This window comes from Phacochoerus africanus, chromosome 9 (assembly GCF_016906955.1).
Source record: "Phacochoerus africanus isolate WHEZ1 chromosome 9, ROS_Pafr_v1, whole genome shotgun sequence".
NCBI classification, from domain to species: Eukaryota; Metazoa; Chordata; class Mammalia; order Artiodactyla; family Suidae; genus Phacochoerus; species Phacochoerus africanus.
In genome coordinates this window covers 65,507,852-65,533,667 of record NC_062552.1, presented here as the reverse complement: position 1 = coordinate 65,533,667, position 25,816 = coordinate 65,507,852, and the positions used below count along the sequence as shown (strand labels likewise).

General features: G+C 37.9%; 1 protein-coding gene across 5 annotated transcripts in view; it reads right to left on the bottom strand.

Moving 5' to 3' along the window:
* The window catches only part of RALGAPA1 (Ral GTPase activating protein catalytic subunit alpha 1), a 230,371-nt gene that overhangs the window by 67,511 nt on the left and 137,044 nt on the right, over window positions 1-25,816 (bottom strand). For all 5 annotated transcript variants that reach the window (XM_047797747.1, XM_047797742.1, XM_047797745.1 and 2 more), the window contains 3 exons: window positions 18,994-19,128; window positions 18,413-18,596; window positions 593-1,457 (listed from right to left, as the gene is read on the bottom strand). In XM_047797747.1, the coding sequence (XP_047653703.1) occupies window positions 593-1,457; window positions 18,413-18,596; window positions 18,994-19,128 (1,184 nt within the window). The remainder of the gene's footprint in view (window positions 1-592; window positions 1,458-18,412; window positions 18,597-18,993; window positions 19,129-25,816) is intronic.

Here is a 25,816-nt window from a genome sequence, read left to right as displayed (position 1 = left end):
TCATCTGGCTATTCATTAGTATTCTCTAACTATCCTTTATAATAAACTGATAAAAGTAAGTAAACGTTTTATGAGTCATGATACGTATCAAATCCAAGGGAAGGAATTTTCGGAACCCCTGATTTATAGCCAGTTGCTTAGAAGTACAGGTGGCCCAGACTCACAATTGATATCTGAGGAGGGGGCAGTCTTAAGATTTGAGCCCCACCTCTTGTCTATGCTAAGTCCAAGTATTGCTGAAAAAACTCACATATTTGGTGACACAAGTGTTATTAGAAGAAAGTTTCTCTTAATAGCTTATGAAGATTGGAAAGAATATGAATTTTTTTCAGCTACATAAGCTATGAGTTTTAAGTCAGATAGTTCGAGTCATTATGAAAATGTTAAAGTTAATTTACAGCATTAAGTTAGCTTTTTATTCCCTAGAAATTTGATTATGACTCAATGGCCTCAAAACAAGCAAAAGTGCCTCCTGGTCAAAGAACTAATTGGTGGGTAAAATTTACTGAGAAAGAACAGAGACTAAAATGTTGATCATAAGATAAGACTAATAATATATTAAAAAAACAAACAAACTCTCTTTTATTCTTACCTTTTGTCCCAGGAATTCATTCCCAATATACTAAGAAGCAATCTGCAATAATAAAATGCTGACTGAGGTTTCTGAGGTGTTGGTTCATCTTGCTCCACAGCTTTCATATTCAAGTCATTAAAGTGTTTCTCAACAAATTCTTTTTCCTCTGTATGCTGCTTAAGGATAGCGTTAATAACGTCATTTTCCTGTTTTTCAGAAATGCACACAGGTTGTGGAGCAGGAATATTAAGTGAGATTCCAGTTCTCTGTAAGCATTCAGGACTAGTTACACCTAAATACTGCAAAAGCTCGTCAAGAACATCTTCTTCATCTCTTATTGTGTCCCAAGTTGGTACAGTTTCTCTAAATCTTCTTTTAAACTGGAGAGAAAGCCCATCTTTAACTGTTACATCTTCTAAGCATTCACTAGATACAGGAGGCTCTTCCAGCTTCTCTTGGTGAGACAATGAAAGTATGAGAGATGTAGGTTCTGACAAACCACTTACAAGAGGTGGTCCATACAGGATGGCAGAATCCCATGAATATTTTCCAGAAAGATCACGTACTATGATTCTGACATTTGAATTGGCTGATGCAAGGCCAGCAGATAAACCTCCTCCAGGTATACTCTCTTCTGATCTGATCTGGATACAGGACACTAAGGTCGTATTGTTCAACACAAAGAACTGGATATTTGGACTCTCAAAGAGTTCAGGAGAAAGTTCAGTGCTTTCACTGTAATGATTGTCGTGATTTTCACACACCTGACTTGTTAACATAGCAGGACCACCGCTCATCGGATAATGGCCCAAGTGATTTACCAGATGTGTAATAACAGTGCGGGCAGCTATAGAGATTAATCCCTGTTGCATCTGAGTTTTCACTAGAAATAAAAAATATAAGTGAGTAGGAACAGTGCTGCTTCCTAGGAAGTGTTATAACAATAGAACATTTACGAAAAATGGGGAGTTCACACATTATCAAAATCACATTTAAATATTTGTGTAAATGCTAATATTTCCAATTTAGAGCGATATGAATGATGACAAAGAAGAAGAAAACTGTTCTTTGAAGTTTTCTTCATTTTTATAAGAAATCCCTTTTTGAAATTTTTGCTTATGGATTCTTAACCTAAACCGAGGCCCTTAAGTGAACATCATACCTTTGAAGAAGGTTCAAAAGTGTTATAAACCACTGGAGTTCCCATTGTGGCGCAGTGGAAACAAATCCAACTAGGAACCATGAGGTTGTGGGTTTGATCCCTGGCCTTGCTCAGTGGGTTAAGGATCTGGTGTTGCCGTGAGCTGTGGTGTAGGTCACAGACATGGCTCGGATCTGGCATTGCTGTGGCTGTAGTGTAGGCTGGCAACTGTAGCTCCGATTCGACCCCTAGCCTGGGAACCTCCATCTGCCGTGGGTGCAGCCCTAAAAAAGCCAAAAAAAAAAAAGTGTTATAAACCACTTAGTGGCCAGATCATAATAAAGTTAATGAAATCCAACTGATAAATTTCTTATCTTATGAATAGATTCAGAGATAGTTTGTAGTATGCCTTAAATGACATTTAATTATGGCTTTTATGGATGATTTAAAAGTTTCAGAAAAAAGTGATCTTTCACTACAGTTTAGGAGTTAGGATCAATTTAAATAGTTAATCAATGTAGCCAGCATAAGTCAAGGAAACTTTATTTTAAAGGAAAAAATACTTTATGGGCCTGCTTATGTATTATATTTTAAAAGGCATTAAGCAAATGGATAAACATTTTATCTATATGAATAACTTAAAAAAAATCAACAAATACTACAAGAAGTGGTAAAAAGAAAAAAACTCAAAAGAACATATTAAGAGGGCTGAAGAGGCAAGGACCTGATATCAGGACCTGAAGGAGGAGGGAAAAGGAGGGGAGAGTGGAAGGGAGACGGAGAACAGTGGAGAAAGGAGGAAGTGGGGACAGACAACAACCTGTAGAAGCCCATTAGCCTTCAGCCATGTCTAAAGAGGGCTGACGTGGAAGCCAATTATGCAGTGAGTGGTGTCAGGAAGTGGGGACAACTGGGGTAACGTGATATTTTTCATCTATGGGGGCGAAGAGTTATCATTGGTAAAGATATACTAATTATCATGTTAGAAGAGGATGTCTGTTGTGTTTATGTGTATGTGTAGGCAGTGTTCTTGTTTGTCTGAGTTATGGACAAGATTATCCAATGGCCATGTCTCTGTAATGTTCTACCAGAGTCAAAGAATGACACTGCCTGAGTATATTCTGAGTATTTTATATTTTGAAAGTTAATCATTTAGGAATACTATGGTCTAGCCACCAGAATATTGATTTGAAAATTCCTGAGGACCAAAGTATTATCTACATACAATAAATTCCTTCATTTTAAGTGTACTTTGTGATGAATTTCAGTAATTATGGTTCAAACCTATGTAACCATAAACACAGCAATATACAGTAAAATTCTCACATCAAAGAAAGATAAACTTTATTTTATGTAAATGTATACCTCAATAAATCCAACTTAAAAAAGTTTATAAAGAGACCAGGTTGTGCACTGCTGGCATGATTACTTAAAAAGAGGAAAGAGAGAAGAATAATGTTAATTTTTGAAGCTGTAGCCCTCAAGATTCAGAACCAACACTAATGGGTACAGGCAGAGAGTCAGCAACAAATCAACTGCTATGCCATTAATAGCAACAACAACTTCTCCATTATTCTAATTCTAAAAAAAGAACAGGTTTCTCTGGGTTGGCTGATTTTGAATTTTGTTGTTGTTGTCGTCTTTTTTTAGGGCTGCACCCAAGGCATATGGAGGATCCCAGGCTAGGGGTCTAATCGGAGCTGTAGCCACTGGCCTACACCTCAGCTCACGGCAATGCCGGATCCTTAACCCACAGAGTGAGGCCAGGGAGGCCAGGGATCGAACCCGCAACTTCATGGTTCCTAGTCAGATTCATCAACCACTGAGCCACAATGAGAACTCCTTGAAATGTTGAGTATCAAAATTTTAATTTTCTTCCATTGTCAGTCAAGTTTTATGTTACAGACATATATATATAAACCTTTTTCAGTTTACTTAAAAAGTTCCAATTACATTAAGCTATTCTTGGATTACAGCTATAGCTAGTTCTGAAAATGAGCTAGTCAACACTAGATAATAAGACTAAATGATTAATTTTAATTGACACTACATTTTCAAGACATATTATGGTAAAGTAAAAAGGCCACTGAATGATGAGAAACTGAGGGGTGACTTCAATCTAGTGACTTGTACCTTAGAATATGCTGAATGTTCACAGTATAAGGAGCCTTACAGATATCTAGCCAGTAATTATAATTTGGCACATAAGGACAAATGCGTTCACGGATGGTCAGGAATTTGCCTGCCAAAGAATATTTCATATTGAGGCAGTATTACTTCCATCTTTACCACAACTCTAATTTCTCTATTTTCCTCTTTTGTTAAACTAACCTTTTGGCAAATCACTATGATATGTGGAAACAATGAATTAAAAATTTTTTTTTCTGTGTACAGTATCTTCAAAAAGCATTACTTTGGAGTTCCCGTCCTGGCGCAGCAGAAACGAATCCGACTAGGAACCATGAGGTTGTGGGTTCAATCCCTGGCCTCACTCAGTGGATTAAGGATCTGGCACTGCCATGGGCTGTGGTGTAGGTCGTAGACATGGCTTAGATCCTGAATTGCTGTGGCTATGGCGTAGGCCAGCGGCTGTAGCTCCAATTTGATCCCTAGCCTGGGAACCTCCATATGCCACAGGTACAGCCCTGAAAAGCAAAAAAAGAAAAGAAAAGAATAGTATTACTTAGCATAAATTAATAAATGGTCAAGATCAACTTGGAAAGTTCATTTAAGCCATGTTTTAAATGATAATAGAAAATTATAATTTTTTTAAAGTTTTTGATGCAAGAAAAACATTTTTTCTTCTTCTTTTTTTTTTTGTCTTTTTGTTTTAAGACTACACCGCTGGCATATGGAGGTTCCCAGGCTAGGGGCTGAATCAGAGCTGTAACTGCCAGCCTACACCACAGCCACAGCAACGCCAGATCCTCAACCCACTGAGCAAGGCCAGGGATCAAACCTGTGTCCTAATGGATACTAGTCGGGTTCGTTAACCACTGAGCCATGATGGGAACTCAGAGAAAAACATTTTCTGTTCTTTTATTTTCTTTTTCCCTTTTCTTTCTTTTGAGTGATACATAGGTGATTCATTTTAAGTAGTGAATCTTTTTTTTTTTGCAGAACATTTCTGAAGAAGTGAAAAGAATGTACTAGAAACAGATCATAAAAAAAGAGAGGTTCTGACTTTGTCTCTGATTTCCTCTGTGATCACGGACAAATCACATAAAACTTCTCTAACCCCAGAGTTCCTCCTGTGGTGCTAGTGGGTTAAGAATCTGACTGCAGTGGCTCAGCTTTTTGCAGAGTTATGAGCTCAATCTCCAGCCCAGTTCAGTAGGTTAGAGGATCTGGTGTTGTGACAGCTGTGGTATAGGTCACAGCAGCAGGTCGGATTCAGTCCCCGGCCTAGGAACCTCCATATTCTGTGGGGCCATGAAAAACAAACTTCTTAACCCCATTTTTCTCTAAGAATAACATAGACTTTTTATAAAGATGAACTGAAAACTCATATACTAAGTTGTATATAACAGAAACAATATAGATCATTCAATTTTGAGAGCATTATAAGTAACACAGCTTTTTTTTTTCTTTCTTCTCTTCTTAGGGCTGCACTTGCAGGATATGGAAGTTCCCAGGCTAGAGGACAAGTTGGAGCTGCAGCTGCCAACCATGGCAACATGGGATCTGAGCTTCATCTGTGATCTACACCATAGCATGAAGCAACACTGGATCTTTAACCCAATGAGTGAGGCCAGGGACCAAACCCACATCTTCATGGACACTGTTGGGTTCTTAAGCCACTGAGCCAAATGGGAACTCCCAGTACCCAGGTTTTATGAGTTCCTTTTTGAAAGCTGCTTATAAAGAAACAGCAAGAATGAGCCAACTCTTTTCCTAAAACATAAAGCCCCAAGTCCAGGTACCAGTCCATTCCATGCATGCTTTTCCCAAGGAAAGGGAACGCAGTTTAAGTGACCTTGTTCACAAATGTCATAATTATTAACACTGAGCACACTTAAAAAATAAATTTATGACCCCGCAATCCCACTCTTGGGCATCTATCCGGGCAAAACTCTACTTAAAAGAGACGTATGCACCCGCATGTTCATTGCAGCACTATTCACAAAAGCCAGGACATGGAAACAACCCAAATGTCCATCGACAGATGATTGGATTCGGAAGAGGTGGTATATATACACAATGGAATACTACTCAGCCATAAAAAAGAATGACATCATGCCATTTGCAGCAACATGGATGGAGCTAGAGAACCTCATACTGAGTGAAATGAGCCAGAAAGACAAAGACAAATACCATAGGATATCACTTATAACTGGAATCTAATATCCAGCACAAATGAACATCTCCTCAGAAAAGAAAATGATGGACTTGGAGAAAAGACTTGTGGCTGCCTGATGGGAGGGGGAGGGAGTGGGAGGGATCGGGAGCTTGGACTTATCAGACACAACAGAATAGATATACAAGGAGATCCTGCTGAATAGCATTGAGAACTTTGTCTAGATACTCATGTTGCAACAGAACAAATGGTGGGGGGAAAAATGTAATTGTAACGTATACATGTAAGGATAACCTGACCCCCTTGCTGTACAGTGGGGAAAAAAAAATTAAAATAAATAAATTAAAAAAAATAAATTTAGATTTCAGATGTAGGTAAAAGCACTTTTTTTTCCTAAGCTGCTGCTCTAAATTCAGGATATAATAGAAATATAAAGGGATAAAAACCTCTCAAGTGGTTAATTGGGCAGTTAGATTTAGATTTATTTTTAATTATAAACTATAGAATATATACATATATCTTCTACATATCTACTTAGATATAAAGAAAGCATATGAAATTCTTTAATTTAGAAATTCAAAATGAAATTCTAAAATAACCAGCCTTGTGAGAAAATGCAAAATGAAGATATCGATGCTTCTAAGGCTTTGTGTAACTAGCATTCATTTAAATAAGTCTATTCAAGGTTGTCTTTTCAGATTGTCAGATTAAACAAACCCTACAGCATTTGCAGCAAACCCATAATTACAGATTATTATGGCATACAAAAGCAGCAAGACATAAAAAGCTGCTGCAATTCACTGTACTGTAATAGAACATGCAGAGGAAGTTAATTTTGGCAAATGCTTTAAATATTAGCTTTGCATAATATGTATAGGTGAAACTATAATTAAGACAGAATGAATCCTTTGGAGCCTCTTTTCACTCTGACCCTGCAAATGATGACTTTTTGCTAATAAGACTACTGCCATTTGACAAAAAGCCAACTTCACTACCTTGCTTTATTCTTTAGTAAATTTAATAATTACAGCTACTCCTGCCAATAGTTCTCAAATCAGACTTGTTCAATCCAATATTGAGCTTATTAGGGGCACTCTATGTTTAGAAATCTTTGGCCAAAAAAGTACTTCAAGATGATGAAGCATGCCTTAGACAAGGGCACAATGATTAGCCATTTTCGCCACATTAAAAAAACCCACAGCATGTAGTCACTACAGACCACAGAATCACCTGCTGTTAGCGCACAGCTGTTCCTAAAAGGTTCTACATTTATCTGGTCCTTAATATCTTTAAGAATGCCCAAAGGGAACAACTTTAATACATTTAGAGAATAGTACTCCATAGAGTATTTGGAATCAATATAAAGCTCATCTGTTTAACTCTTTAAACTTCTGTGTCTTTTACAGTGATTGTTAATGGTAAAGTAAATTTTGCATAAAATACATTAAAACTTCCTTTGCATAAATAAACTATTTCATTTTTTAAGAAATAAACTGCACCAGGAGTTCCCATTGTGTCGCAGCAGGTTAAGATCTAACTAGCATCCATGAAGATGTGGGTTCGATCCCTGGCCTCACTCAGTGGGTTAAAGATCCAGTGTTGCCATGAACTGTAGTACAGTTCATAGACGCGGCTTGGATCTGGGATTGCTGTGGCTGTGGTGTAGGCTGGCAGCTACAGCTCTGATTCAGTCCTTAGCATGGGAACTTCCATATGCCGCAGGTATTGCCCTAAAAGGCAAAAAACAAAAACAAAAACAAAAACAAACCAAAAAAAAACTGAAAAAGAAATAAACTCTCCTGCCTTGAATCAAATTTATAATTTTATACTTTAAAAATGCAAAAAGCAATGAATATTTTCATTTAATTTTGTTTTCAAGTAAAATAAACACTGTACATTACTGTGCCAAATCTTAAGAAATAATAAGTCACCTATAAAAATTATTATATGAATTATTTTGTATACTGCCCTGTATATCTCTATTACAAATGAACTATAATTTAAATCTTATATTTCTATTTCACTTGTATACATAAGTTCTAGACAAACTATTGGAACTTGCAGTCAATCCCAAACCCTAGCCCTATTTCCTTGGTGTGTAACTTTATATCTTCACTTGCAGTCTATGTCATCAGTCCATTACCATGGCCATATCCTAGATGTTTTAATCATTTACATTTATTCTACCTTCTAAAAATCAAACTCTTAACAGCTTACTATTTGACCACAAACTTCTAGTTTAGTGATTTCCTATTTTTGTTTTGTAGAGCTTTGGAGAGTGCTCTTGGAGATGAACATGAGAGAAATCAGTGGAATCCCAAGCTTCTACCCTGATATAGCTCCACTTTAAAAAGTTTTACAAGGAGTTCCTGTTGTGGCTCAGCAGTAATGAGGCCACCTAGTATCCATGAGGACATGGGTTCAATCCCTGGCCTCATTCAATTGGTTTAAGGATCCGGAGTTGCCATGAGCTGTGGTGTAGGTGGCAGATGCAGCTTGGATTTGGTATTGCTGTTGGTGTGGCTGTGGCGTAGGCTGGCAGCTACATCTCTGACTGGACCCCTAGTCTGGGGACTTCCATATGACGTGGGTGGGGCCCTAAAAAGAAAAAAAAAGTTTTACAAAATGGACTTCCTTGTGAAATTTATTTGAAGAAATTCCACCATTTAAAAACCCACTGTCCTGGTAGTTCCCTTCGTGGCTCAGCAGTTAATGATCCTGACTAGGATCCATGAGGATGGGGGTTCAATCCCTGGCCTCACTCAGTGGGTTAAGGATCTGGCTTTGCCATGAGCTGTGGTGCAGGCTGCAGACACGGCTTGGATCTGGCATTGCTGTGGCTGTGATGTAGGCTGGCAGCTGCAGCTCCAATTCGACCCCTAGCCCGGGAACTTCAATATGCCCCAGGTGCGGCCCTAAAAAGCTAAAAACCAAAAAAGGAAAAAACCACGTCCTAACATACTGATACTCTGAATGGTTCTCAAACTCAACTGCACGTTAATCACCGGCAAGTTTTTAACAATCCCAGCAGGAGAGTGGCTAAGATGGTAGAGTAAGGCATTTAAGCTCAGCTCCTTTATAGAGCACACCAAAATCATAACAATCTGCAGAACAATCATCTTGAAAAAAGACCAAAATCTACCAGAAAAGAGCCTCAACAGCTAAAGACATAAAGACAAAACAGCAATGAGATGGTAGAATAAGTGGACTCATGGTATCATCAAATCCCAAAATCCCTGGATGAGTGACCCACAAACTAAAAAATAATTACATTACAGAGGTTTTGCCACAGGAGTGAGAGTTCTGAGCCTTGTGTCAGGCACCTAAGCCCAGGAATCCGGAACCAAGAGATCCCAAGATCTCCCAGAGAATTTGGCTTTGAAGGCCAGCATGGCTAGACTGCAGGAGCTCCACAGGATTCAGAGAAATAGACTTCACTCATAATGGGTGCACACAAAATCTTATGTGCACTGGGACTGAGGGTAAAAGCAATAATTTGTTAAGAGCCTAGGTCAACTTACCTACTGGTCTTGGAGGGTCATCTGAGGTGGGGGGAGGTGGGGCGTAGCTGTGGCCCACCCTGAGGAACTAAACACTGGGCGAATATATCAGAGATGAATATCTTGTGAGCACTTCTGAAAGCTTACATTTTGGCACTAAGACCTGGCCCCACCCAAGAGCCTCTAGGCTCCAGTGCTGGGATGCTTCAGGCCAAACAGCAAATAGGTTGGGAAACAGCCCCATTCATCAGCAGACAAGCTGCTTAAAGACTTCCTGAGCCCACAGCTGCACCCACACACACCCCTAGACACAGCCCTACCCACCAGAGGACTAATACCCAGTTCCACCCATTTAGGGGTAGGGAACCAGCCCCTCCCACCAGAAGTCCTGCACGAACTTGTAGACCAGTCTAGCCCACCAGGAGTAAGAAAATTAACATCCTGCAGCCTGCAGACTGTGTCCCCAAATGTGGGCCAGTCACTACCCTGGGACCAGCTGGGCCCTGGCTCTTGAAGGATGAAGAGAGGAGGGTACGGGAGTGGAGAGACAAGATGGCGGAAGAGTAGGGGGTCATGCTTGCCCTGGCCCACAAACACAACAATAAAAACACACATCTACAGGTTAAATGACTCACACAGAACAGCAAATAATCGCTGGCAGAAGAACCTAAACCCCAATAACGGCAAGAATCTTGTGACATAACTGGGTAAAACAAGAGAAAAGAGGAGAGTGAGAGAAGGGGAATCGGGGCTGGACGGGCACTCCCGAAAGGGAAATGTGGAGGAGAAAGGGATCCTACATCCTGGAAAGTCATCTACTCGACGGAAAGATCAACCAAATCAGAGGGATCTCCAGATGCAGAGAAGAGTGCAGCAGTTAAGGCTGAGATCTGAAGAGCAGAGTGAGAACCCAACAGATCATCTGAACTAATGGCACAGTCACCAAAAACGGAGACACTTGGGTGGGGGCTGGGCACTGAGACCTTGGCTCTTGGAGGTTAGTCCTTGGGCTGGGGTGGGCCCTGCGGAGACTGCTTGGGGAACTAGGAACCGGTCAGTTGGGTTCACAGGGAAGAAACAGCCCTGAGGGTCTAGGAAGCAGTCTGTGGGATTGGCAGAGCAGAGACTGCCTGGGAGCCTAGAAAGCGGAGCATCGTGGGTGGAGGGAGCAATAAGCTAAGGGCTGGGGAGCGGAAAGCCCAGCTAGCTGCCCCCACCCTCGGGGGGTGCAACACTTCTGCAGAACAGCTGCCCAGCACCTCCAGCTGCCTGGAAGAGCCCCACAGCCCAAAAACACCAGAGCAAGCTCTGCTCGGCCACATGAAATCTGCTTCCATCTTGGTGCAGACCTCCCAGTCCTGTCTGCCCTCAGGAAGTCCTCCTTTGCTTCAGAGAGACCCTGTCAGCCCCACCTACCCTCAGGAAAAGCCACGCTGCTTCAAAGAAGACAGACCAACAACACCAGCCCTGGGGAAACATTCCATAGCAATGCCAAGGCAAACCCCGCCCAGCCACGGGAGTACAACTCCACCAAGAAAAAACAAACAACAAGCAAGAAGAAGCTGAGAAACCACCCCAAGTTAAACCAACAGGAGAACTCACCTAAAGCAGTCAACAATGAAACAGACCTCTGCAGTCTGAAAGACTTGGAGTTCAAAAGGGAAATAGTGAAAATACTGAAGGAATTAAAATAAGATATGAACAGTAATGCAGATACCCTCAGAAAGGAACTAGAAAATATAAGGAGGAGCCAAGAAAAATTAGAAAATTCATTGGCAGAGATATAAACTGAACTAAGAGCAGTAAAAACCAGAATGAATAATGCAGAAGAACGAATTAGGATGTGGAAAATAGAATAATGGAAATCACCTGATCAGGTCAGCAGACAGAAAACCAAATGAAAAAACATGAAAGCAATATAAGGGACCTATGGGATAATATAAAGCGGGCCAATCTACGCATAATAGGAATTCCAGAGGAGTAGAAGAAGATAAGGGGATGGAATATATTTGAAGAAATTATCACTGGAAACTTTCCAAATCTAAAGGATACTGAGTTCAAGATACAGGAAGCACAGAGGGCCCCAAACAAGTTGAACCCAAATAGACCCACACCAAGACACATTATAATAAAAATGGCAAAAGTTAATGATAAAGAGAGGATCCTAAAGGCAGCAAGAGAACAGCAGGATGTTACCTATAAGGGAATCCCCATAAGGCTACCAGCTGATTTCTCTACAGAAACTCTACAGGCCAGGAGGGAATGGCAAGAGATATTTAAAGTGCTAAAAGGAACAAATATGCAATCTAGAATACTCTTAAAATACCCTTAAAATAGAAGGGGAAATAAAAATGTTTTCCAACAAACAAAAGCTAAAAGAATACAGCAATACAAAAGGCTAAAAGAAATATTGAAAGGGCTTCTCTAATCCAAAAATAAAGGAAGGAAAGAAAGGGAGGAAAAAAAAAGAGGAAGAACTAGGATGACTGAGGAAACCACAATCAGAGAGCAGTCACTCAAATAAGCCAGCATACATATTTAATCATGAACATGTTTAAAACAAAATAAAATTAAAAAGAAAAAAAGAGTCATCAAAATCATAAAATGTGGGCAAGGGAAGTAAGGAAATTAATAGACTCTTTGCGAAAAAAAATAGTTTTGTTTCTCTTCTTAATTTTAGTATAGTAATCAAGTGTTTGAACCTACAGGACCATCAGGCTAAAACACACAATTATAGAAAGGGGTTAGCATACTTAAAAAACAGGACACCCACAAACCAAAACCAAACATTGCATTTGCAAAAAATGAAAAAAAAAAAACCAAAACACTCAAGTAGAAAATAATTGGAGACCATCCAACCAAAAAAAGAAAAGAAGAATGGAGAATCATAGAATCAACTGGAACATGAGGTTTAAAATGGCAATAAATAATCATCTATCAATTATCACCTTAAATGTCAACGGACTGAATGCTCCAATCAAAAGACACAGTGGCTGAGTGGATAAAAAAAGCAAAAACCTTCAATGTGCTGCCTACAAGAAACTCACCTTAGGACAAAGGACACATATAGATTGAAAGTGAAGGGGTGGGAAAAAATATTTCATGCCAATAGACATGACAGGAAAGCAGGAGTTGCAATACTCATATCAGACAAAATAGACTTTAAAACAAAAGACATAAAGAAAGACAAAGAAGGACACTGTTTAATGATTAAGGGATCCATCCAAGAAGAGGATATTACTATCATCAACATATATGCCCCAAATACAGGAGCACACAGATACATACAACAAATATTAATAGACATGAAAGGAGAAATTGATGGGACTACAATCATAGTAGGAGACTTTCATACCCCCCCCCCTCACACCAATGGACAGATCCTCTAGACAGAAAACCAATAAAGCAACAGAGATCCTAAAGGAAACAGAAAAGTTAGACTTAATTGACATCTTTGGGACACTACATCCAAAAAAATCAGAATACACATTCTTCTCAAGTGCGCATGGAACATTCTCAAGAATTGACCACATATTGGGACACAAAGCTAACCTCAACAAATTTAGGAGCATAGAAATTATCTCAAGAACCACAATGGTATCAAACTAGAAATCAACCACAGGAAAAGAAATGAGAAAAAACCTACTACATTAAGACTAAACAACATGCTACTGAAAAACCAATGGGTCAATGAGGAAATCAAGAAGGAAATTAAACAATACCTTAAAACAAACGATAATGAAGACACAACCTCTCAAAATCTATGGGATGCCGCAAAAGCAGTGCTCAGAGGGAAATTCCTAGGGATACAGGCCTTCCTCAAATTGACAACTTAACCCTCCACCTAAACGAAGGAGAAAAAGAAGAACAAAAAAGACCTAAAGTCACCAGAAGGAAGGAAATTATAAAGATCAAAGAGGATATCAATAAAATAGAGATTCAAAAAACAATAGAGAAAATTAATAAAACCAAGAGCTGGTTCTTTGAAAAGGTAAACAAAATTGACAAACTCCTGGCTAGACTCACTAAGAAGAGGAGAGAAAGAACCCAAATAACCAAAATTAGAAATGAAAAAGGAGAAATCACAACAGATACTGTAGAAATACAAAAAACCGTAAGAATATTATGAACAACTATATGCCGACAAATATCACCATCTGGAAGAAATGGACACTTTTCTAGAATCTTACAGCCTGCCAAAACTGAATCAAGAAGAAACAGACCAACTGAACAGACCGATCACTAGAAATGAAATTGAAGATGTCATAAAAATACTCCCTACAAATAAAAGTCCAGGACCAGATGGCTTCACAGGCGAATTCTACCAAACATATAAAGAGGATCTGGTGCCCATCCTCCATTAACTTTTTCAAAAGGTTGAAGAAGAAGGAACACTCCCAAAGACATTCTATGATGCCACCATCACCCTCATTCCAAAACCAGACAAAGATACCACCAAAAAAGAAAACTATCGGCCAATATCTTTGATGAATAGAGACGCAAAAATTCTCAACAAAATCTTAGCCAACCGAATCCAACAACATATCAAAAAAATTATACACCATGATCAGGTAGGGTTCGTCCCAGGTTCACAAGGATGGTTCAACATATGCAAATCAATCAATGTCATACACCACATTAACAAAAGAAAAGTCAAAAACCATATGATCATCTCAATAGATGCAGAAAAAGCATTTGACAAAGTCCAACATCCATACATGATCAAGACTCTTGCCAAAGTGGGTATAGAGGGAACATTCCTGAATATAATCAAAGCCATTTATGACAAACCCACAGCAAATATAATACTCAATGGAGAAAAACTGAAAGCCTTCTCACTCAAATCTGGAACAAGACAAGGATGCCCACTCTCACCACTTTAATTCAACATAGTTTTAGAAGTCATAGCCACAGCAATTAGACAAAAAAGAAATAAAAGGCATCCGAATAGGAAGAGAAGAGATAAAACTGTCACTATATGCAGATGACATGGTAATATACATAGAAAAACCCTAAGGACTCAACCCAAAAACTACTTGAACTGATTAATAAAATCAGCAAAGTAGCAGGATATAAGATTAACATTCAGAAATCAGTCACATTTCTGTATACCAGCAATGAAATATTAGAAAAGGAATACAAAAATACCTTTTAAAATTGCACCCCAAGAAATCAAATACCTCAGAATATACCTGACCAAGGAGGTAAAGGACTTATATGCTGAGAACTATAAAACATTAATCAAAGAAATTAAAGAAGATGTAAAGAAATGGAAAGATATTCCATGTTCCTGGATTGGGAAAATCAATATTGTAAAAATGGCCATGTTACCCAAAGCAATCTACAGATTCAATGCAATCCCTATCAAATTACCCAAGACATTTTTCACAGAACTAGAACAAACAATCCAAAAATTTATGTGGAACCACAAAAGACCCAGAATTGCCAAAGCAATCCTGAGAAACAAAAACCAAGCAGGGGGCATAACTCTCCCAGACTTCAAGCAATATTACAAAGCCACAGTCATCAAAACAGTGTGGTACTGGTATCAAAACAGACATACAGACCCATGGAACAGAAGAGAGAATGCAGAAATAAACCCTGACACCTATGGTCAATTAATCTTTGACAAGGGAGGCAAGAACATAAAATGGGAAAAAGAAAGTCTATTCAGCAAGCATTGTTGGGAAACCTGGACAGCTGCATGCAAAGCAATGAAATTAGAACATACCCTCACACCATGCATGAAAATAAACTCAAAATGGCTGAAAGACTTACATATAAGACAAGACACCATCAAACTCCTAGAAGAAAACATAGGCAAAACACTCTGACATCAACCTCATGAATATTTTCTCAGGTCAGTCTCCCAAAGCAACAGAAATAAGAGCAAAAATAAACCAATGGACCTAATCAAACTGAAAAGCTTTTGCACAGCAAAGGAAACCCAAAAGAAAACAAAAAGACAACTTACAGAATGGGAAAAAATAGTTTCAAATGATGCAACCGACAAGGACTTAATCTCTAGAGTATATATAAGCAATTTATACAACTCAACAGCAAAAAAGCCAATCACCCAATGGAAAAATGGGCAAAAGACCTGAATAGACATTTCTCCAAGGAAGATATATATAGATGGCCAACAAGCACATGAAAAAATGCTCACCATCCCTGATTATTAGAGAAATGCAAATCAAAACTACCATGAGGTACCACCTCACACCAGTCAGAATGGCCATCATTAATAAGTCCACAAAGAACAAGTGCTGGAGGGGGTCTGGAGAAAAGGGAACCCTCCTGCACCGTTGGTGGGAGTGTAAGCTAGTACAGCCACTATGGAGAACAGTTTGGAGATACCTTAGAAATCTATACAGAGAACTTCCATATGACCCCGCAATCCCACTCTTGGGCATATATCCGGACAAAACTCTACTTAAAAAAGACACATGCACTCGCATGTTCACTGCAGCACTATTCACAATAGCCAAGACATGGAAACAACCTAAATGTCCATTGACAGATGATTGGATTAGGAAGATGTGGTATATATACACAATGGAATACTACTCAGACATAAAAAAGAATGACATAATGCCATTTGCAGCAACATGGATGGAACTAGAGACTCTCATACTAAGTGAAATGAGTCAGAAAGACAAAGACAAATACCATATGATATCACTTATAACTGGAATCTAATATACAGCACAAATGAACCTTTCCACAGAAAAGAAAATCATGGACTTGCAGAATAGACTTGTGGCTGCCTGACAGGAGAGGGAGGGAGTGGGAGGGATCGGGAGCTTGGGATTATTGGATAAAACTTGGAATGGATTTACAAGTAGATCCTGCTGAATAGCATTGAGAACTATGTCTTGATACATCTACTGCAAAGGAACAAAGGGTGGGGGAAAAATGTATACATGTAAGAGGAACTTGGTCCCCATGCTGTACAACAGAAGAAAATTAAAATAATAAAACAAGAAGAAAAAAAATAAAGAAGCATTTTCAAGGAAAAAAAAAAGAGAGAGAGAGGAGGGTACTACTAGGATGCATAGGGTATCTCCTACAGGACGCTACTATTAGCACCTAACCTTCCAGCTCACCCCTGGAAGGAACTTCACTCTATTAATGATATCCTCACCACTTTCCTTCTCAGCTTATAATTAAGTTCAGCTCTCTTCATCTTTAAAATTCCCTTAATCTGAATAATCTTTTAGCTTATCTCGTTTTATCATTTTCCTTTGCTTTTTTAAATAAACAAACTTTTTTAAAGAGCACTTAACAGATGGCTCTACTTCCTTAATTCCTGCTTGCTCAACTCACTGCCATCTATTTCTATTTACTTCTCTGCTGAATCTAAAACAGATATATTTGTCAGTATTTCTGTAGCTGACATCTCCATCATTTAATACCATTAGTCAGTCTTCAAAAAATCTTTCTCCTCATTTCTGAGAAATTATTCTCTCCTGGTTTCCCCTCCTTTCTAACTTTTTCTTCTCGGAATACACTCACCACTATATATACACATTCCTAACAAAGACCCCCTCTGCTAAGCTCTAGATCTGCACTTGAACTGTCCACTAGATCTCTTCATATGAATATCCACAGACACTCTAAGCTAAAGCATTTCCAATACTGCCCTCCTCACCCCTACCCCCAATCCTCTAAATTTTCTCATGTTCTTGGTCTAGTTCAGGGGAAATCTAATCAATTTAAGTCTTTAGCAACTCTTCCTTGGCTGACTGGCATCATGATTGGTCTCTCTGATCCTGGGTTAATCTCTCTAAAAATACAAAGATCGGTAAACTTTTTCTGTAAGGGGTCAGAGACTAAATTATCTTCAGCTCTTCGGGCCATACTATCTCTGTCTCAATCGCTAAACAACTATTACTGAACATAAGCAGCCATAATAATGATACATAAATGAACAGCATAGATGTGTCCCAATAAAACTTTATTTATAGAAACAGCAGGCATGAGTCGCAGTTTGCTGACTCTAGTAAAATTAATACTTATTTTACTGTGTATAACACCCCCTTAAAACTCTTCAATAATTGCTGGGCTACCTCTATATCTTGAATATATTTTTATTCTTATACATATTCATATTATGAGGTTATCTGTTTATGTCTTTCCCTTAGAACAGATAGTAAACTCTCTGTAAAAATAATGTAGTTGAAGAACTTACTAGAATTTAGCTAGAAGTATAAGAGGAATGTCATCATATATAATCTTAGTAATTGTGTATATGAAGTTCTTTTTCTTTTCCTTTTTTTTTAAAATGAGAGTTGCAACGTTTATTTCAGGTTCTCTCTTGTTTTTGTTTTTTTTTTTTTGTATATATATATATATATATTTTTTTTTTTGCTACACAGGCAGTATGTGGGAATTCCTGGGCCAGGGATTGAACCTATGTCGCACAGCAGCAACCAGAGCCACAGCAGTGAGAATGCAGGAGCCTCAACCCACTAGGCCATCAGAGAACTCCCTCCTTTTTTTTTTTTTTTTTTTTTTTGCTTTTTAGGGCTGCACCCATGGCATATGGAGGGTCCCAGGTTAGGGGTCTAATTGGAGTTGTTGCTGCTGGCCTACACCACAGCCACAGCAACGCCAGATCCGAGTCGCATCTGCCACCTACACCACAGCTCATAGCAATGCCAGATCCTTAAGCCACTGAGTGAAGCCAGGGATTGAACCTGCAACCTCATGGTTCCTAGTCAGATTCATTTCCACTGCACCATGATGGGAACTTCTATTTCTTAGTTACAATACAGAGAGCAAGGCAAACAATTACAAAATAAGATATATTATCCTCCAGTATTTCTACCCAGCAATAATGTTGCCCTGAAGGGGGAGAACCCAAGCAATAATACTGTCCTGAAGAGAATTTATTTTACCTTCTGTTACTGGCTGGAGTTTAGAAGATCGTTCTGAATCAGGAGAGTGCAGAGGTTCAGGCTCTTTTAGACTTTCCAAATGCATAAAAGGATCATAATCTACAGATGCCAAATCAGAGAGGCTTAGTGGAAAATACCTTGGATTGCTAAAACACTGAGCTCCATAAACACACCCATGTAATACCTGAAAATGCAGGGGGGGAAAAAAGTTTTCCTTTTCAGTGAAAATAAGTAAGTAGAGGTAAAAGAAAACAAGTCAACTGCTAATACAAGAGCCTGAGAAAAATTTTAAATATTTTAAAACTTAGCTCTTCGATCAAGGTAAAATTTCATCTTAAAAAGAATGAGCAAAATTTAACTAATGATTCACATATTCAACAAAGATTTGACTTCTTTCAAAATTATGCAATGAAACAAGTGTCTTGTAGGAAGTACTTTTTAATTATCCTTAGATACTGTAAGATAAATCTATGTTCGTAGAAAGTACCTAGCTCTAAAACAATGAAAATACTAAGAAATGCGATTTCTTTAGATTTTAAAAACTCTTGGTTACTAAATAATAATAAAGTGGGGAAGTTTACCTTGTAAATACAATTGAGGACAGATTTTTCTATTTTATCATTTTCTGCTCCTGTAGCATGGACTGGTTGGAGCAGTGTCTTTAGAGGTAAGGCCATAATCCAGTCCAGAAGGCACAGAAGTAAGGATACCACTAACTGAAATAATAACCAAAAAAGATCATTATTATTGTAAATGCATAAAATAAAGAGTTTAATACTTAACAGAAACTCACCAACTTATTTTTGTTTTCCAAAATTTATTTCAGGAACTATCAACCCTGAGTTCCACCATTAATATTTATCTAGACCTAAGATGTATTTGAACATTATTATGGCAAGCACAATGAAACCTTAAGCATAATAAAAACAGGAATGTTAAAATTATTTTTAATCAAATATAAAAACAGAGCTTAAAAGACAAGAGACATCAGAGTTCCCTTGTGGCACAGCAGGTTAAGGATCTGGCATTGTCACTGCCGTGTCCCAGGTGGCTGCTGTGGTGAGGATTCATTCCCTGGCCTGGGAACTTCCACATGCTGCAGGTGTCACCAAAAGAAAAAAAAAAAAATCAACAGCTATCAATTAGCTATCCTTATTTAAGGCACAAAGAATGGAACACAAATGAAAGGTTTTAATCTATATGTATCACAATCATTTCCACACTCCTTTTCTAATTTAACAACATCTCACTGAGTAACCTGCCAGAAAGACCATCTTAACCACTTTCTGAAACTGTTACTGATTATATATTAAATGAAACTTTCTACTGGACACTTTTAAACTAATGAATGTTATAACCAAAATACTTTTATCTAAAATGTAAAGTAAATGTAGAGTAGAAAAAAAAAATCAGTATCTGTGTGGTCCATTTTATTAGCTAAAGAATCACAATTAGTGCCATAAGAGAGTCAATCAGGTAGCAATAGAGATCCACTGAAATTTAGAGTCAAAGACCAACTCTCCAACTCAAGAAGTAATGCTGGTCTAAATCTCCCAAAACATCCTCCAAAAGAATAAAGAACAAAAAGAACCAATAAAATATCACAAAACTCACATCCTCAGTATAACCAGAAAACAGAACAGCCAAACTTCAAATTATCTATAAGTTAGAAACACACAGCAAATCTGACATGCTTTTAACCATTTTCCCACTCCACGTTTTCATGAATAGCAAGAATAGTTTGGGTGAAACTGTAAAAGAGGGAAAGGAACTAGGTACAAACCAAAAAACCAAGCCAGAAAGAAAAGGCCCACCCTAAGCATGAAAATAGTGAAAAATGTGTACTAGTGCAGAGTACTGAGTAAAAAGAAAGTATTTAAAAGTACACATAAGAAAGAGGAATGCTAAGAGGAAACAGACATCTTGTGGAAAACATATAGTGAGAAGAAAAAGCAAAAGAGAAATTTAGGAAACCTGTAAGATTTTTAAAATTAAAAAAAATTGATGGATCTTCAATTCCTCTCTGCTTCAAAAAGCATCTTCCAATAAAGACACTATATTTTGTTCAACTATCCAAAGAGGGAGCTCTTGAAGTAGGAATCTTATAAACTACCCCAAGCTACCTCGTCGACAGAAATGCAGTAGTCTTCATCTATACAAAACTACTATAAAAAGAAAATTTAGAGTCAAAGACCAACTCTCCAACTAAATGAGAGAGAGAGTAAAATGAGACTCTTAAGCAATTCAGCTGATGAAAATTCCCATCCTCCCAAACCAATGATGAAGCAGAAAAAGACTATAACACAATCTTCTAATCTAAATTAAATATTTACAAATAGGTATTTAGATATAGGGAACAAGGAAAACCCCACCTTAAATCAGAAAATTTAAAAAGAAAGAAGAAATAGATCAAAAAAGGAAGAACTGATTCAAGTCTGTACCAAAACTACAAAGGATAAAATAATATTAGAAATGAAGCCTGACCTATAAGATGGCTTAGGAAGAAAGAATTGGAAAAAAGAAAAATAAAATTAATAAGGGGCACTGAAAAACAATAAAAAACAATAAAAGAGAATAAAAATGAGATAAAGAAAAAAGTAAAGTGTTAAAAAATAATTTTCTCTCTAATTTAGTAATAATAAGTGATAGAAGACAGAAAAAAAACTATCCTACTCACATGTAAGTGGAGTCCCTGAAACCTACACATTGACAAAAACTTCAAAAGTAACAACTAAACAATATACAAAGCAAAAGTAACATTGAAGGGAAAAAAAAAAACTTGAAGGAAAATAAATGTTAATCAAGGATTCCATAACTAACCAAGCTACTTTTCAAGTATCAGGGTTACAGAAAAAATTTAAATACGCAAGAGCTCAAGGAATTCTGTATTCATGGGCCCATCTTGAAAAATAAAGATGAACTTCATTTAACCAAGAAAGTTGACTGAGGAACTTCAGGAAAAAGACTAATAGTGAGTTTTTGATATAGTTACAGATCTTAAAATTTTTTTAAATGTAGAGATGAATGTAGAATCATTTATTACATGATATATGCTACATGCTAAGTGTAGACATAAAATAACTAAAAAACTAAGGGGAAGAGAGAGAAATAAAGGTAATATAAGGTCATTTATTAACATACAGGCAAATGTACAGAGGATAAAAAGATACCATTAAATAATCACAAACTATAAAATATGAAAGGTTAATTAAGAAAGCAAGGGAATAAAGGCATTAAAAATGTATACATAAAAAGGTAAACACAAGAAAAAAGTATAAAATTTCCTGAATACCAAGAGAAATGTTTAGAATACAAGAACAAAGGAAATATGTCATTCAGGAGTTCCCATCATGGCTCAGTGGTTGACGAATCCGACTAGGAACCATAAGGTTGCGGGTTCGATCCCTGGCCTTGCTCAGTGGGTTAAGGATCCAGCATTGCCATGAGCTATGGTGTAGGTCACAGACGCGGCTCGGATCCCGCACTGCTGTGGCTCTGGCGTAGGCCGGTGGCTTCAGCTCCGATTAGACCCCTAGCCTGGGAACCTCTATATGCCCGTAGGAAGTGGCCCTAGAAATGGCAAAAAGACAAAAAAAAAAAGTCATACAAACACAGAAAATACAATATGCATAATTATCATAAAGTAAAATGACAGAGGTCAGATAAAAAATATGTCTTATAAAAAGTCTTATAGTCCACATTAACAAAAGTTACTTGAGATCTTCAAAAATGTTTAACACTAGTCACTTATGATGGAGCATGATAATGTGCGAAAACAGAATGTGTACATGTATGTGTAACTGGATGGCCATGCTGAATAGTAGGAAAAAAAAATGCATTGGGGAAATAACTATTAAAAAAAAATGTTTAACAACATTAAAGGAATCTTGTCACCAAGTCTGAAAACTGCTAGTAAAAAAACTCAAGAAGCAGATCCAAGTAATTATGGAATTTGATCATTCACTAAGAGGCAAAGATGAACTTTTTAATAAAGAAAACTCAGAAATCTGGTTATCCATTTGGAAAAACAACAAAAATTAGATCCCTGTCTCAAAACATAGAAAATAAACTCCAAATGGATGAGGGATAAAAATGTAAAAAAAATGAAGCCATGTAAGTACTAGAAGAAAACATGAAAAGGTGTCTTTTCATGATTTCTACCTAGGACTCAAATCTAAATGAGTCATTTTCTACCTACGACTCAAATCTAAACACAATGAACGATCAATAAATTGACTACATAAAAATTCTCTAACATGTAAACATCTGAGGGAAAAATACCAAAATCAGACAGAGAATGTAAAAAGATATGAATGGATATTCACCAAAATAAAGTGAATTAATTTAGCTATTAATGAGCTCCCATTGTGGCTTAGCAGGTTAAGTACCTGACATAGCCTCGGTGAGGATGTGGGTTCGATCCCTGGCCTCGCTTGGTGGGTTAAGGATCTGGTTGTGTCCCAAGTTGTGGTATAGGTTACAGATGAGGCTCAGATCTGGTGTTGCTATGGCTGTCAAATAGGCCTAAGCTGCACCTTGGATCTGACAACCTAGCCTGGGAACTTCCATATGCTGCAGGTACAACCGTAAAAATAAATAAATAAATAAATAAATAAAAATGTAGCCATTAATAAATATGAGAAGATATTCAACCACATTTATAAAAAGAGAAAGGTAAGTAAAAATTACACTGAGATGCCAATGTTCCCCTATCAAACTGGCAAAAATTTAAACATATGACATACTCTGTGGTTAGGCTCTGGGGAAACAGATAACTCTCGTAGTATGGGAATGCTGACATTTAACAAAATTATTCATCTGTCTACCTTTTGACCCAGCAATTCCACTTGTAGAAATACACCCTATATTCACACTTGAACAATGTAAAAATAGATAGGCACAAAGTTAGTCATTACAGCACTGTTCATAATTGCAAAATTCTGAAAATAATCTATATGTCTATACATAGAAGATGACTTGAATAAACTATGGTACATCACACAATGGAGTGCAACACTATACAGCTGCAAAAAAGAACATGGAAGACCTTCATGAATTGAGGTACTGTGAATTTTAGGATACACTATCAGGTGAAAAATCTAAAGTACCAATAAATATCTAGAATATTATACCTTTTGTGTAACAAACAAGGAGAAAAAATACAGATGTACCTGTTCATTTGTACAAAAATAAACAAACAATGGATAAACCATAGACAAAAATAAATAAATAAAACCAACATGGGGAATCTCTAAAACAGAATACAAACAGCAATGTGCTTATTAACAACTGCTTCTTTGTTTCACATAGTTCTGTGGGAGGTGTTCAGAACCAAGTGATGTGGGGTCATGTGCTTTCGATGGCAGGCCTAGAAGGTAGGGTGCTAGATGTATAGTCTACACCCCTCTCTTCTCAGAAAGAAGGTGGGAGTTGGTGGTTCATCCCTGATTGTATGGAGCTATGCTAAGAGTGGGGATTATGGCAAGAGTGTGTCTTGGACTTTCCTACCTTTTTTTTTTTTTTTTGTCTTTTTGCCTTTTCTAGGGCCACTTCCCGCAGCATATGGAGGTTTCCAGGCTAGGGGTTGAATCAGAGCTGTAGCCACCGACCTACGCCAGAGCACAGCAACTCGGGATCCGAGCCGAGTCTGCAATATACACCACAGCTCAGGGCAACGCAGGATCCTTAATCCACTAAGCAAGGCCAGGGACCGAACATGCAACCTCATGGTTCCTAGTCGGATTCATTAACCACTGCATCATGACGGGAACTCCCATCTCCTACCTATTTTTAATGTGGGTATTTCTCAGTCAGTTGATGTGTAGGAGTAACCTGACTAGTTTCCGGATTTCTCTCAGAGGGAACTGCTTTCTGAGTAGCTCTTTCTTCACAGGTTCAAGGGAGGAGGAAACTTCAGAAGCCTCCTATGTGACTATCTTGATGACTCACTCCCCTCTCTACCTGCTCATTAAGTATTATTCTTCAAGGTGTTAAACTTTGCTAATACTTCTTACTGTACAACTTCTCCTTAAGTGATATAGTCTCACAGTTTAATACAACTCGTGTGTTGACAATACCAATAATTTTGTTTCCAACCTCAAATTTACTACTTTAGGTATATAGTTGCTTTGCTAGTGGTCTCTGCCTGGGCATCACTCCTTACCTGCAACACAATGAAAACTGAAATTCATCTTTCTTCAACTACCCTGCTCATTTTTTTTTTTTTTTTATTCCTGACACTAGTGGTAGATTCCACTTTGTCAATATTTACTCTTTATTCCTTTAGCCTTTGTTCAGAACATCATCCACCAATTCTTATAGTGATGATTGTAAGTAACAATTACAATCTTTTACATTATTCTTTTTAGTCAACTTTCACATGTTCTTAAGTGATCTTTCACACCTCTTATATTTCACTATGTATTGAAATCTTTCTAAAAAAGCCACTTTCAAAAAAAGGACTTCCACAAAAGTCCAAGGTTCTTAGCATAGCATCCAAGGCTCTTCAAATCCTGACACTGTCCAGTGTCTAATGCCTAATTTCCCAACTCTGAACCATGCACTTCACATCTTATAACACAGAATTGCCTACTGTCGTCCCATAACACACCATGCCATTTTATACCTCCATGATTCAATTTTATTTTATTTTTTATTTTTATTTTTTTGTCTTTTAAGTGCCAGACTCAAGGCTTATGGAGGTTCCCAGGCTAGGGGTCGATTCGGAGCTACAGCTGCTGGCCACGGCCACAGCCACAGCCATGTAGAATCTGAGCCACGTATGCGACCTCCACCACAGCTCAAGACAAGGCCATATTCTTAACTCACTTGAGTGAGGCTAGGGATCAAACTGGATTCTCATGGATACTAGCTGAGTTTGTTAACTTGTTGAGCCATGACTGGAACTCCCACTTTTCCATTTTTTATAGTAAGCGCTTAGTATGCTGGATTGCTTCAGCTGCCTCTCTAATCTTTAAAATCCATGAGGGAAGGGGTTATCTTATTTATATCTATTTAACTAGATTCAAGCAGAATATCACACATATATTTAGTGATCAACAAATGTTTAGTGAATTAAGTGGGCAAGGAACAAAAACCTGGTAGTGGAGCTTTTTCATGAGAATAGCTAAGCCTCTTGAAGACAAAGATGATCTGAAAGGAGTGGCTAAATTAGTTATCTGGATATGTTCACAAACTGGATTTGGAATTCTTTTTTTTTTTTTCTTTTTTGTCTTTCTGCCTTTTCTAGGGCTGCACTCACGGCAAATGGAGGTTCCCAGGCTAGGGGTGGAATCAGAGCTGTAGCCACCAGCCTACGCCAGAGCCACAGCAACGTGGCATCCGAGCCACATCTGCGACTTACAAGAGAGCTCACGGCAACACCGGATCGTTAACCCACTGAGC